The following is a 16065-nucleotide window of genomic DNA, read 5'->3' as shown; positions in this document are numbered from 1 at the left end:
ACGAAACCAATGGCAGATTGAGGGTTTTTTTTTCCCCACTTTGATCCCACAGGGTTTTTGTTTTTTTTAATTCACACTTTTTCTCAGTACTTCATATGGTAAAATGGTGTTCTTCACATCCTTCAGGGGCCTGGGACGGTCTGAATGCGCCATGTTGGGCCAGGGCCATGTTGTTCGTCCCAGGCGTCACTCACACTTTTGTACAATCACTCAAAAAGGAAGTCGTGCCAGAGAAAAAGTATTTTTTTAAAGTTAATAGTATTTTTTTTTTTTTTAAAGTTTAATATCGCTTTGAACATGTGGTTTTATAAAATCAAAAGCACCGAGAAACCATTGTGGGGTCCATCGGTTGCCTGGTGGAAGTCCATCGCACAAAGGATCTAGGCGAGCAGTTTGGCTTCTGTTCCAGATTTATGTCCAAAAATGGTGAAAACAACAATTTGCAAAATTGGCTCAGTCAAAAATCTCGAACAAAAAGCGAGATCCTTTCTGCGATTGACCCCCCCAGCAGGCGGCCTGTGGAACCCCCGGCGGGCGGCTGGTGGACCCCTGTTGGTTTAACAATCAATTTAATCACGGCCTCTGTCATTTTGGCACCGATTCTCTGTGCCATCAAATTTTTCTCCTCCGATAGAACGGGCCACAAACATTCCTCCATTTGAATAATGGATACGGTGCCGCCTCCTACTTGACGGTGGGAGCGCTAAATGCTCATCTCCTGCAATGCATCACTCTCTGAATGCAGCTTTGGATGTGAATGGAGAAGAAAAAAAAGAAAAGGGTAAAAACAGTAAAGAAACCACGTGGACAAAATAGAAAGGTACCAAAAACCCAGATCACCGCCATGCTGCGGCTTTCAGGCTCATATATCCGTGGCGCGTGTGGCACAGACACCTTTCCACACGCATGCAGTAGAGTTTCCTTTAAAGGGAATCCGTCACCTATTTTTTCAACAAGCTGCATCCTCTGCCATCAGGGGCTTATCTACAGCATTCTCTAATGCTTGGTCCGATGGGTGTCATGGACCGTTCCGGTGCTTCCCATTTTCTAGCGATGACGTCCTCTTCTTTGCTTCCCGACGCGGGTCCGGCGCAGGAGCGCTGCTCTGCCCTGTTGAGGGCAGAGCAGAGTCTTGCAGTGCACAGGCGCCGAACCTCTCCGATTTTTTCCCCGGCGCCTGCGCACTGCAGGACTTTGCTCTGCCCTCAACAGGGCAGAGCAGTGCGCCAGAGCCACGACGGGAAGCAAAGAAGAGGCAGTCACCGCTTGTAGATGGGAGGCGCCGGAACGGACCGCGACACCCATCGGACCAAGACCAGTCCCGGACCGCCCCTGGGTGAGTATAATATAACTCGCTTTTCTTCTCTTTCAGGTTACATTGGGGACTTATATACAGAATGCTGTAGACAAGCCCCTGATGGCAGTGGCTGCAGCTTATAGACGAAATATAGGTGACAGATTCCCTGAGCAGAAGTGAAAAAAAAAAAAAAAACACTCAACACAGCTGCTTTTTCCCAGCGCCACCCCTGTCCGTAGGTTGCATCTGAGATTGCAGCTAACCTCTAATGTCCGTGCTGCAATACAGTACACAACCTGTTGGTTGGCGTGGCGCTATGGGGGTCAACAAGAGCCACATCTATTCCTCTTCTTCATAACACATTTACAATGGATGCGGGTCTGGTCCCTTTTTTGCCGTTAGTTCCGACACTCGGACGAGGTGGGGCTGCGTACGCTGGACATTAGGTGGGATTTGTATGTCTTGCTGAGACCGGTCATCCAGAATTTCAACAGTTTGACATTGTCCTCCTCTGACGCTCCTAAAATTCCCAGCAGCTTCTGCGTGTCTTCTTTGGGGCGACTGTCCACTTTGGTGAACTTGAACAGAACTTTCACTTTACTAAAAAAAATAAATAAATAAAAACCATCAGTACGTCTCCAACTATAAAGATTGAAGTCGTCTGCAATAATGATCTGTACGAGCATCACCGTCTGGACACGGAGGCCGCCATGTCTAATGGATACACAGATGGACAGCACAATGGCGGTGCAATATTACTTGGGCTTCTCTCACAATTTTAGTCAGTTTTTTGTCCATAAATTGGACAGCCCCTTTAAAATCAATTAAAAAAAAGTTTTGTAACTTTCAAATACTTTGAATTTTTTTTACTGACAGCAAGCAAAGACCTAATTAATTAGCAGGAAACATAAGCCATGTATTGGAAGTTTCCATTCACCAGAAGCAAGTGGAGATACTGGAAAACAGCGATGAACTGATAGGTAAAGAATATTCAGAAGCTGCAGAACTTCTCATTATGCTAGGATCAAACATTTTCATTTTTTTCCCCTCCCCTTCTTCTAAGGGCCGTAACTTTTTGTATTTTCTCTTGCATCAATAAAACTGCTCAGGCGTCTCGTTTTCCTTTTTGCAGGACGAGCTGTAGTTTTGAATGTCATCATCCATTTCACCATACAATGTATAAAAAAAAAAAAAAAACAGGAAAGAAAATAGCAAAATGTGAAATAATGAAAAAAAAAAAAATTCCGCCATTTTTTGGGGGGTTTTGCTCTTATGGCAATAAAATGACCTGGTCACATGATTATAGCGATAATAAAAAAAAAAACTGTACGTTTGATTTTAATCTAAAATGGTAAAAAAAATATTACATTTATTAACTATAAATAAAAATTTTGGCTCGTCTCTCCATGTTCTGAGACCTTCATCATTTTTTTTGCATGTGGACCTGAGTGAGGGTTTTTTTTTCTATATTTGTGTGGAGGGCTGAGATTACTATTGGTACCATTTTGGGATAGATAGATACACACATGCATTTAAAAAAATGGATATAATTCTCAAATATGTTATATATTATTTTTTTTAAATATATATACATTAAAAAAAAAAAAAAAGATATATATATATATATATATATATATATATATATATATATATATATACACACACACACACATACTATATATTTATTTAATATATATAAAAATATTGAATTTTTTTTACAATGTATTTTTTCCTTATAGTTTTAGTCCCAAACTCTCATTCAATCGCCTATTTTGTACAGACTAACAGTGATATTTAAGGGGACAGACATGCCGGCTGTGTAATAGATCCTGGGCCGCCTACGTTCACCGACACCCGACTTGTGATGTAATGTCAGACATTGAGAAAGGGTTAAGCTACGCTTCATTTACACATATCCGGACTATCGGGAGCCGGATCATCAGCATCTCCCATTCATCTTTCCCTCAGTGGAAGATAAATTGAGGCCCCTTACTTCATCCATTCCTCCTTCAGACACACCAAGCACTGATCCACCACGTCCATGGACAGGTTCTCGTTGCTCAAGGCAGCTTCTATCTTGCTTAGGATAGTTAATCCCACTGTGGGAGATATAAAGCAGATAATGGGCCACTTGTATGAAATGGACTATTACATAGGGCAGTGACTACACGGCGACTTAAGAAGGCAAATGTTGCAGCACCGCCAAAACCGTGCAGCCTTTTCTTCTGCCGCAGCATCCCAGGCACATCATGACATCTCGTTATGGGTCTAGTAAGAGCAAAAGGCGTTCAAGTGGGATTACTTACCCCGATCTGTGGCCACCGGACTGCCACTTGCCACCACAAATTCATATTTGCTGAGCGGCTCGTCATCCACAAACAACACGGGGTACAGGTTGGATCGTGGCGCCGTTCTGACGTCAATCATCACTGCAAATTCTATCAAAAGGCAAAAAAAAAAGCAAAATGTCAAAATTACTAGAATTTGGAGAGCCAGCCACCTGTCTGCATGGGTAATACCAGACATGGGCCTTCTGCATTTGCATGCCGAGGTAACATAAGAACTTGACTACACCGTATGAACCCTGCTACATCTGTACGAGACGGGATTACTCACCGGAGGACTGCACATGCAGAGGGATTTCAGCCTGCGGGCTCAGCCCCAAGAAATTACACCTATAGGCATCTTCATACTTTTCACTGTATGGGATCACACGAATGCAACCCACAGGGAGCATGGCCTGAAATGGGGACGATGAAAGGGTTAATGTGGTATAACGGTATCCAGCATAACAATTATATTCCAGTAACACTCACCTGCAGGACATCGAATGCCGACTGGATCAGTTCTTGGTCGTGCCCCTTCCAAATCACTTGATTTCCCATCAGAATATGCCAGGCCAACATGCGGAAGGCAGAAGCACCGAGCACCTGAACGCAAACACAAGACCGATGCTGCCGTTACCTTCTACCGTAGTGATCGTATTACAGGAGAGTGACCAGGAGTCTCTGCCTGGGCGACCGATAGAATAAGGCTTCTGATTCTGGTACCGCATGGCGCTGATCCTGGGCATTATACTGGGCCGGGACCACATACAATACACTCGGCTCTCTCCATGTATCCATAAACCTCACCTGTCTCATGTGCCGCAGAGACCGGAACACAGCCGTCCTCCGGATGGACCAACTGCAATCCGACAGGACGGATGACTCCGTATGGCATTTGGACAGCTCTCTACCCTCCAGAACTTCAGGCTGGGGTCGGGGTCGACCGTCCTCTTCCTCATGGCACTCCCAGGCGGCACACTCTTCTTCCAAGTCTGCAAAATAAATTTGAGATAGATATCCTGTGCTCCCAGTCCGCAATGAACCAGCATCATGCATCCTCCCAGTCACCGGTGACCTAGAACCTTCTGGGCCTCCCGCTGATCCAGCGCCTTGTCGCCTTCCCAGTCCCCGGCGTCCTGGTGCCTCTCCGGCGAGCCAGCCCCGCCTCACGCTCCCAGTCCCCGGCGAGCCAGCCCCACCTCACGCTCCCAGTGCCCGGCGAGCCAGCCCCGCCTCACGCTCCCAGTGCCCGGCGAGCCAGCCCCGCCTCACGCTCCCAGTGCCCGGCGAGCCAGCCCCGCCTCACGCTCTCAGTGGCCGGCGAGCCAGCCCCGCCTCACGCTCCCAGTGGCCGGCGAGCCAGCCCCGCCTCACGCTCCCAGTGGCCGGCGAGCCAGCCCCGCCTCACGCTCCCAGTGGCCGGCGAGCCAGCCCCGCCTCACGCTCCCAGTGGCCGGCGAGCCAGCCCCGCCTCACGCTCCCAGTGGCCGGCGAGCCAGCCCCGCCTCACGCTCCCAGTGGCCGGCGAGCCAGCCCCGCCTCACGCTCCCAGTGGCCGGCGAGCCAGCCCCGCCTCACGCTCCCAGTGGCCGGCGAGCCAGCCCCGCCTCACGCTCCCAGTGGCCGGCGAGCCAGCCCCGCCTCACGCTCCCAGTGCCCGGCGAGCCAGCCCCGCCTCACGCTCCCAGTCCCCGGTGAGCCAGCCCCGCCTCACCCTCCCAGTCCCCAGTGAGCCAGCCCCGCCTCACCCTCCCAGTCCCCAGTGAGCCAGCCCCGCCTCACGCTCCCAGTGCCCGGCGAGCCAGCCCCGCCTCACGCTCCCAGTGCCCGGCGAGCCAGCCCCGCCTCACGCTCCCAGTGCCCGGCGAGCCAGCCCCGCCTCACGCTCCCAGTGCCCGGCGAGCCAGCCCTGCCTCATGAACCAAGTCCCACTGCCTCACGATTATTCATGCCACAGGATCCCACCATCATTTCACAAATGCAAATTAAAGTGAGACATTACACTTACCCGCCTGTTTTTCCATCTGCACCAAAGTGTCCTCTGTGGGGGCGCCCTCGAGCAGCTTCTCAGTTAGACGGCAACCACAAGCCTTCAATAACCTGCGTGCGAGTCCGTTCACATTCGTGTATGAGCATATTACATATCTATCTTTTCAACATAGAAAACACTAAAAGGAACTGTGGCCGGTTACCATGCGAAGGACGTGTGCAGACAGGCCCACAGGTTGTCATCGTTGGTAAGCGATGTCAGAGATCGGGCTGCGTTACCGTTTCTCTGGTGCAAATACGGTGTGAACGCTGTGTTAATCCGGAGGGGACGCTGTGGACACCCGAACTGCTCCGCTTCAAACACCTGCAAAGCACAACAGGATGGTATTGTCAATCGTTGCATGGAAGTTGTCAAATCATTAACCCCTTTAAAGCCAAGAAACTTTTTAAAGCTGCACTTAGGGATGACGCAACGTACCTTTAATGCCTTCCCTTGGAGCTCATCTATCACCCCTCTGATCTTGGACAACAGGAAGGGCCAGGAGTTGATCAAGTAGATCCTGTCCATCATGATGACAATGATACTGTACCAGCGCTGGAACCCGCGGGCGAGATTATCCTTGATGAAGAACGTGTGGCTGAAGACAAAGCCATGCTGCTCATCCCCAAAGAAGATGGGACCTTCCCTGCCGGGGCAAACCTAGACAACAGGAGCACATGCAGCAACATTCACATGAATAACTGGGAACACTACCAGCCATGACATGCTCTCAGGAGCCCCGGGCTCTAATGCATCCAAACTAAAAGATAAAGCAACTTCTCAAATAGTTTTCATATAAAATGCTCTACTGTTCTGTGTATGCAGCTCCTAGACACACTAAGGACTCAGACTAATAAACCAAACCAGTGCCAAGTGTGCTCCTGCGGTCAGGTCTTAGTCTCGTCCATCTAACCTCTTCTCTACCATCCATATAAACTATGGGAAGGGGAATAACATAACTGTAGAATGCGACTACACAGGGTTCAGTTTGTAGTCTGTAACCATGGAGACACATAGCTCAGTCAAGAATATTTTATCCCACAACTCTGATTTTTTTTTTTTATTACCTCACAGCTTAAACTGCGCACGCAGGCCTGACGCACAATACTGAAGAGCTGAGGATGGTTGGGGTGCTGGTGGCTGACATATTTGATGGAAGTCTCCTTATCATGGCTGATGTACCCAGGATGGCAGGCATCTAAAGATCGGCAGCCCTAAATGACAAAAAAAATACAGAAAATATTAACAAAGTCAAAATTAGTTTAAGTACAAGAATATAACTACTATAATACTGCCCCCTATTTACAAGAATATAACTACTATAATACTGCCCCCTATTTACAAGAATATAACTACTATAATACTGCTCCCTATGTACAAGAATATAACTACTATAATACTGCCTCCTATGTACAAGAATATAACTACTATAATACTGCCCCCTATGTACAAGAACATAACTACTATAATACTGCCCTCTATGTACAAGAATATAACTACTATAATACTGCCCCCTATGTACAAGAATATAACTACTATAATACTGCCCCCTATGTACAAGAATATAACTACTATAATACTGCCCCCTATGTACAAGAATATAACTACTATAATACTGCCCCCTATGTACAAGAATATAACTACTATAATACTGCCCCCTATGTACAAGAATATAACTACTATAATACTGCCCCCTATGTACAAGAATATAACTACTATAATACTGCCCCCTATGTACAAGAATATAACTACTATAATACTGCCCCCTATGTACAAGAATATAACTACTATAATACTGCCCCCTATGTACAAGAATATAACTACTATAATACTGCCCCCTATGTACAAGAATATAACTACTACAATACTGCTCCCTATGTACAAGAATATAACTACTACAATACTGCTCCCTATGTACAAGAATATAACTACTATAATACTGCTCCTATGTACAAGAATATAACTACTATAATACTGCCCCTATGTATAAGAATATACTATAATACTGCTCCTATGTACAAGAATATAACTACTATAATACTGCCCCTATGTACAAGAATATAACTACTATAATACTGCCCCTATGTACAAGAATATAACTACTATAATACTGCCCCTATGTACAAGAATATAACTACTATAATACTGCCCCTATGTACAAGAATATAACTACTATAATACTGCCCCTATGTACAAGAATATAACTACTATAATACTGCTCCTATGTACAAGAATATAACTACTATAATACTGCCCCTATGTACAAGAATATAACTACTATAATACTGCCCCCTATGTACAAGAATATAACTACTATAATACTGCCCCTATGTACAAGAATATAACTACTATAATACTGCTCCTATGTACAAGAATATAACTACTATAATACTGCCACTATGTACAAGAATATAACTACTATAATACTGCTCCTATGTACAAGAATATAACTACTATAATACTGCCCCTATGTACAAGAATATAAATACTAGATGGTGGCCCGATTCTAACGCATCGGGTATTCTAGAATATGTCTGTAGTTTATTTATGAAGATTTAAAGGGAAAGGGTGACAGATTCCCTTTAAGAGCGAGATCGCTAGCGCCAGTCATCACCCGGCTGCGTCGCCGCTGACCTCCGTGCGGCAGGAGATGACCCGTGGCAACTGTCGGGAGATCAGCGGCTAGCGCCACAGATCTCCCAATGGTAGCGGTGGCGTGTCGTTTGAATTCCGTGCCAATTCGCGGCCGGACTGCGTGTGGGATTTCTGTTACAAACAGACAGACAGAATTAGACGATTATATAGTAGATAATACTGCCCCTATATACAAGAATATATCTACAGTAGAGATGCGGACAGTTATGCCTCCTTTGTCCATACATTCTGTTTACCTCACACATATCGGATTTCTTCAGTCTGGGGCTGTTGGACTCGGCACTGGCGCCATCTGCAGGACTGTGAGAGCGGATCCTGCTACTCATCTGTATTCCTCCTTCTTCCTCCTCCACCTGTTCTCCTTGTCCCAGGCTGTCCCCACATGTCGCCCCCTGAGGGAGGGGTGAATGCAGAGCTTCCGTGCAGAACAGAGTGCGGGGTCCATGGAGCTCACAGAAGTGGCACAGTGCTACAATGGCATTCATGATTGTTACTTGGCAATCTTCAATAGCGTGGAGACAAATTAAAGCAGCCTTCCATCCTGTAGAATAAACAGTGATGTTCATCACCTCCTCTCACATAGATTAATACTTATGAGATCCATATCAGAAAAAACGATGATTAAAAGGCCAATATATCAGAATAATATCACAATTTTATTGATGTAGAAAAATCCATAATGCCAAAATATTCAGGGGAAAGGGGATAGAAAAACACTCACTGGTGCGGTTATACACATGCACATACAAAAAGGGACGTACTCATCCAGGCGAGACGTGTATATTTACAATGTATCAGTAGTTAACAACACAATTATAATAATATTATTAAAAGGAGAAACACAAGAGCACGCAATAAATCCCATATAGAAAAATGCAAATTTTTATTAATATTAAATTAGTAACAATAATACAAAAATGGATAGCAACAGGTGTGCTCATAAACAGTATGGACAATATGTCCCATGGCGGATCCAGACGGACGTCTTCAGGAAACCCACCTCTGTCAATTCCTTATTACATGCATCCTCGGCTCATGACCCGGCCACTGTGAGGGCCATCCCGGTCGGACAGTTCCTTCGCATGCGACGCATCTGCTCCACCAATGATCGATTTGAGAAACAAGCTCAAGACATGAGTGATCGTTTTCTCAAGAGGGGTAGGTCGAGCTAGGTGTACCCCGCGTAGTGGTCTTCTACAACCCACTACGAGGATCGGCAGACAAGACAGAGATGGACCTATACGCTTTATATCTACATATAACCATGAATGGCGCAATATGCGCACTATTCTACAAAAACACTGGTCCATTCTAGAGACAGAACCAGCCCTGAGGACTGTCCTGGGGCACTCCCCTTCCATGACGCCACGCCGCTCTAGGAATTTGAGGGACTTCTTGGTTCGGAGCCACTATGTGCCCACTCCTAAAAACTTTTTTGGGACAAGTGGTCCGGTATGTGGTTCTTTTCAGTGTGGACACTGCCTGGCTTGCGCCAATGTCTTGCGCTGTTCCACCTTCAGCTCCTCGGATGGTATGAGGGAGTTTACAATTAGACAACGGATTTCATGTGGTACGTTAAATGTCATCTATTACGCAACCTGTCCGTGCCCCAAAATTTATGTGGGCCTCACCACGAGAGAGCTGAGGGTGCGGACACGTGAACACGTGCGGGACATTGGCGCAGCCAGGACTGTATCTGATTCCACTGAACTCAAAACCATCCCCAGACACTTCCGGGCCTACCACAATTGTGATGCAGGCTTGTTGAAAATTAGGGGGATTGATGCATTACATATGGGCATAAGGGGTGGGGATCATAAAAAAATCCTTGGGCAAATGGAGGTCAAATGGATTGTCCGTTTGGACACCATGAAACCTAGAGGATTGAATGAGTCTTTAAGTTTTACTCCATTCTTATAATACTCCATTTCCAACTCGGTTTGTTGGTTGGGCCCCTCCCCCCCCCCTTAACCTCTCCTCCTCTTTTTCGTGTTTAACGCGATACTCCCCTTTTCCTCCTTTTTGGGTTTAGACGTTAACCTGAAATAACTTATTGTGGTATGGCTTTCTTTGTTTGTGGTTTCTGCATGACTCCATATTTCCCATGTTGTCCTGCAGTGGTTGTTTTTATTTTTTATTTTTATTGTTTTTAAAAATATTTTTTTGATATATATTTTTTTGTTTGTTACTTTTTAGTCTATTTCTTTATGTGCCCCGGTTCGGCTCCAACTAGCCCTACACAGTGGATCCAATACTTTACTGTCTACAATCAAGAACATCTATGGACATCCCAACAAATCCAACTCCTTGCAACATGCTGTATTTTTGAATGTGGTTTTCACCTTTCTGATTGTATACTTTACTGTACTTTATTCCTGTGATTTTATATTTGATTATTATAATTATTTGTAATTTATACTTCTCTGTACCGTTATATATGCTATTGTTAGGGGTATTTTACACATTATAGTTTATATCCACTATGTATATACAGCTTGGCCACCCTTAGATGTATCTTTATGCAATTTTGGTCTCTTGATTTAGACTCTTGGATCTGGGACCATCTATATTGTGTCCCATGAATCCATGTCTGGTCGTGTGCATCGCCGTGTGGTGTGCGGCTCCATGCTGCGGTCGGCGTCCCTGAACATAGTGCGCTTTGCCTCGGGTTTCCGACGCATGCGCAGTGTGTGGACGCCGTACTGCAGCACAGGACCTGCAGACACCACGGCGCATGCGCCGCTTGTGCCACTTCTATTGGTGGACGCCGGTCATGTGACCGGGGTCATGGGCTATTTGAAGGCCCTACCGGTACTTTCTCACCTATTCTCCTCCTTGATAAAGCGGCGGGGGACGTCGCGAAACGCGCGTTGGAGGTCCCACTGTTGGACCCCTTCCTCTTCCCCTCCCCGGTGAGTTGTTCTTTGGTCTTTTTATATGGTCTTTTGATCTTAACCAGCACCGGTTTTATCTCTCTGACTCTTACTGTGTGTGGGCATTGGCATGGATGTATTTGGCCATTGCTACTTAGATTGTTTACTCTAGACTTGCTGGGCTGGTATTTCGATCTAAGACATGACTTTAGGTTCACGGTACTTATTCACCCGGTTTTTCCATCTGGGGGGTGTGAGGTTGGGCCATGGGACATATTGTCCATACTGTTTATGAGCACACCTGTTGCTATCCATTTTTGTATTATTGTTACTAATTTAATATTAATAAAAATTTGCATTTTTCTATATGGGATTTATTGCGTGCTCTTGTGTTTCTCCTTTTAATAATATTATGCTTTGAGCTAACGCCTTGGGTGTTGGAGCTGGATTGTTCCTTGTCTCTCCATCACCCTTTTATTATGGGACATTCGTTGCCAACAATTATAATAATGTGGATAACATTCCACTGGTAACTAGGCAGGCACCATTGTATAGCTATAATATATATAATAACACGGGATATTGCCCAAAATTTACCTCAACTGGCATATACACAATATTCCAGCCCCACTAACTGCTCACAGCCTGCCATATTCCTCATATGCAGTAAACAAGACAAAGCCAAATGAATCAAAAGTATTTACCATGGGGGTCAGCAGCACCTAGGGAGCGTGCCACACGCCAAGGATGAGCGTCAAGGGCGGACGCGCTCATCCTTGGCGTGTGGCACACTCCCTAGCTGCTGCTGACCCCCATGGTAAATACTTTTTGGGCAGCACAGTGGCTCAGTGGATAGCACTGCAGCTTTGCAGCGCTGGAGTCCTGAGTTCGAATCCCACCAAGGATGTATGTTCTCCCCGTGTTTGTGTGGGGGTACTCCGGTTTCCTCCCACATTCCAAAGGCATACTGATAGGAAATTTAGATTGTGAGCCCCATTGGGGACAGTGATGATAATGTGTACAAACTGTAAAGCGCTGCGGAATATGTTAGTGCTATATAAAAATAAAGATCATTATTCATTTGGCTTTGCCCTGTTCACTGCATATATGAGGAATATGGGAGGCTGTGAGCAGCTGCTATACGCACACATGGGTGGCACCCGGAGGGCTACTATATGTACATACGGATGGCTCCCGGGGGCTACTATACGCACATATGGGTGGCACCTGAGGGGCTACTATACGCACACATGGGTGGCACCCGGGGGGCTACTATATGTACATACGGGTGGCTCCCGGGGGCTACTATACGCACACATGGGTGGCACCTGGGGGGCTACTATATGTACATACGGGTGGCTCCCGGGGGCTACTATACGCACACATGGGTGGCACCTGGGGGGCTACTATATGTACATACGGATGGCTCCCGGGGGCTACTATACACACATATGGGTGGCACCTGAGGGGCTACTATACGCACACCTTGAGGAAGACACCTTGTGTGTCGGAACACGTGGGTTTCTTTATGCCACCTGATGGGCTGCCTGTCTGACTGCTGACTGGGATGACTGGGTGACCGGACTCCGATACTTATCCTGATAGGGAAATGGTGATGTATAGCTATACTTCAACCAGGGCTAGTGCATCTTTCAGTATTTCACTTCTGATTTGCTATAGCCATTGACTAATGGGATTGAACACATTCTTTGTGTGGTTATTTATTTAGTTATTATGCTTGATATGACATTACACTTTATCTGAGTATACTATAACCACTGTGTATCAGGTCTTGTTTGACACAACCTATGGTCTTACCTAAATGGAACAACCAGCAGCATACTACTACTAAATAGTTATTTATATGTGATTTGTATATTGTCTAGGCAGTTGGTGGACATACTGTGGACTATGGGACCTTTTGTTTGTTACAGTCCCTTACCTTGTTTTTAAATGTTTTTATTGTGTGTAGTGTTTCATGACCTGATGTACAATAAAATTCATGATTTTTTCACAATTATTAGTTATCAGTGTGGTGATCCTAAATTAGTTCTTTGCATAGTCTTTCTTTTATTCAGAATCTATACGCACACATGGGTGGCTCCCGGGGGCTACTATACGCACACATGGGTGGCACCCGGGGGGGGCTACTATACGCACATATGGGTGGCACCACTATACGCACACATGGGTGGCACCCGGGGGGGCTACTATACGCACACATGGGTGGCACCCGGGGGGGCTACTATACGCACACATGGGTGGCACCCGGGGGGGCTACTATACGCACACATGGGTGGCACCCGGGGGGGCTACTATACGCACACATGGGTGGCACCCGGGGGGGCTACTATACGCACACATGGGTGGCACCTGGGGGGCTACTATACGCACACATGGGTGGCTCCCTGGGGGCTACTATACGCACACATGGGTGGCACCCGGGGGCTACTATACGCACACATGGGTGGCACCCGGGGGCTACTATACGCACACATGGGTGGCACCCGGGGGCTACTATACGCACACATGGGTGGCACCCGGGGGCTACTATACGCACACATGGGTGGCACCCGGGGGCTACTATACGCACACATGGGTGGCACCCGGGGGCTACTATACGCACACATGGGTGGCACCCGGGGGCTACTATACGCACACATGGGTGGCACCCGGGGGCTACTATACGCACACATGGGTGGCACCCGGAGGCTACTATACGCACACATGGGTGGCACCCGGAGGCTACTATACGCACACATGGGTGGCACCCGGAGGCTACTATACGCACACATGGGTGGCACCCGGGGGCTACTATACGCACACATGGGTGGCACCCGGGGGCTACTATACACACACATGGGTGGCACCCGGGGGCTACTATACGCACACATGGGAGGCACCCGGGGGCTACTATACGCACACATGGGTGGCTCCCGGGGGCTACTATACGCACACATGGGTGGCACCCGGAGGCTACTATACGCACACATGGGTGGCACCCGGGGGCTACTATACGCACACATGGGTGGCACCCGGGGGCTACTATACGCACACATGGGTGGCACCCGGGGGCTACTATACGCACACATGGGTGGCACCCGGGGGCTACTATACGCACACATGGGTGGCACCCGGGGGCTACTATACGCACACATGGGTGGCACCCGGGGGCTACTATACGCACACATGGGTGGCACCCGGGGGCTACTATACGCACACATGGGTGGCACCCGGGGGCTACTATACGCACACATGGGTGGCACCCGGGGGCTACTATACGCACACATGGGTGGCACCCGGGGGCTACTATACGCACACATGGGAGGCACCCGGGGGCTACTATACGCACACATGGGAGGCACCCGGGGGCTACTATACGCACACATGGGTGGCTCCCGGGGGCTACTATACGCACACATGGGTGGCACCCGGGGGCTACTATACGCACACATGGGTGGCACCCGGGGGCTACTATACGCACACATGGGTGGCACCCGGGGGCTACTATACGCACACATGGGTGGCACCCGGGGGCTACTATACGCACACATGGGTGGCACCCGGGGGCTACTATACGCACACATGGGTGGCACCCGGGGGCTACTATACGCACACATGGGAGGCACCCGGGGGCTACTATACGCACATATGGGTGGCTCCCGGGGGCTACTATACGCACACGTGGCCGCCATCTTGGATCTCATGTGACCGCCATCTTGGATCTCATGTGACGCCTACGACTCAGTGTCGGTCCAGTAGTTTTCCTATAAACCGTAGAATTACATTCATCAATGTGAGCGGAGACCTAAAGTTACAGCAAAGAAACGAAGACAAAAATCGGCTGCCACAAGATGGGGTTAAACGGCTCGTCCACAACCACCCCCCCCCCGTTGGGCGCTCTCTCTCTCTATAACCCTGGTGGCACTACAAGTCCCAGCAGCAGCAGCAGCCGCCCCAGTTCTCGTCGACAGCTGCACACACTCACCTGACACTCCGCCATGTTTACATCACGTGACAGCCCCTGTGACTTCCGCTTCTTTGTGCGATCTTAAGTGACGCGACAGAAAGAGGGGGGGGAATTAAAAAATCAAAAGGCCAAAATATTGCTTGGAATTAGCTCTGCTAGCAATATTAGTACTTTACGCTTTGTGAAAATGTTGCCGGATATTTCAGGGAATGAATTAAGAAGGTATAGATTCAGGACTAAAATGTCATCCCCCCCGTATCGTTGTTAAAGTGGTTTAATCCGAATCTTAGGTTACTGCGGGGAATGTGTCAGCTGACCCGTCACGTGACTCCTCCCCCTGCACGTGCTGGGTCGCCTCATCACACCGGTGCCTGTAGCCATCTGCTGCAAAACTACAACGCCCAGCATGGCCAGACCGCTGCCGGGAGTAGTTATATGTTTCGCATCGGAGCCACAGAGATTATTGAGGTCATTAGAGATTATTAGGAAGCACAATGCAGTCACCATCATGACAGTCCCTTTAAGTCTGCTCTTAAAGAGACAGTACACTCAGATATCACACCTTGGTGACGACACAGCAACATAAGAACATAATCCACGATGGTAAATCCTGCTCTGTGCCGGGGCCGCTCGGCTCAGCTGTGTCGCTTGCTATAAGTGTGTACACCCGTGGCTGGGCCTCTTAGGAGATCGGTAACGTGCCAACACACTGCAATATTACAGTGGTGCATTGTACAAGTAACAAAAATGGTATCAAACAAGTCCTGGTACCATTCTACCTACCTCCCCCCTCACCAAAAAAAAAAGGTGAAGAGGGGCACAAACTAGGCCCTAACCATAGATAGGTGTACCGTCTCTTTAAGTGACGGATCCGGCTTCTGTCCATGTCTCTGTGGTCTCTCTCTCCTCTGTTC

General features: G+C 47.7%; 1 protein-coding gene across 2 annotated transcripts; it reads right to left on the bottom strand.

Moving 5' to 3' along the window:
* Positions 1-239: 239 nt before the first annotated feature.
* Positions 240-15431, bottom strand: FLCN (folliculin). 2 transcript variants are annotated; one of them, XM_073558517.1, is made up of 12 exons: positions 15170-15431; positions 8545-8849; positions 6721-6867; positions 6092-6313; positions 5817-5977; positions 5633-5724; positions 4432-4616; positions 4114-4227; positions 3914-4037; positions 3604-3735; positions 3291-3396; positions 240-1897 (listed from the first exon to the last, which is right to left on the bottom strand). In XM_073558517.1, exons 2-12 carry the CDS (start codon positions 8791-8793, stop codon positions 1696-1698), a joined length of 1734 nt encoding a protein of 577 aa, XP_073414618.1. In that variant the 5' UTR covers positions 8794-8849; positions 15170-15431; the 3' UTR covers positions 240-1695. The 2 variants fall into 2 exon arrangements, with proteins under 2 accessions (XP_073414618.1, XP_073414619.1); XM_073558518.1 differs by lacking the exon at positions 15170-15431 and adding an exon at positions 14864-14948.
* Between the last annotated feature and the right edge of the window lie 634 nt (positions 15432-16065).

This window comes from Dendrobates tinctorius, unplaced genomic scaffold (assembly GCF_039654945.1).
Source record: "Dendrobates tinctorius isolate UK_male_01 unplaced genomic scaffold, ASM3965494v1 ptg000257l, whole genome shotgun sequence".
Lineage (NCBI taxonomy): Eukaryota > Metazoa > Chordata > Amphibia > Anura > Dendrobatidae > Dendrobates > Dendrobates tinctorius.
Note: the sequence above shows the minus strand (reverse complement) of the source record. Positions and strands in the feature narration are given on the sequence as shown.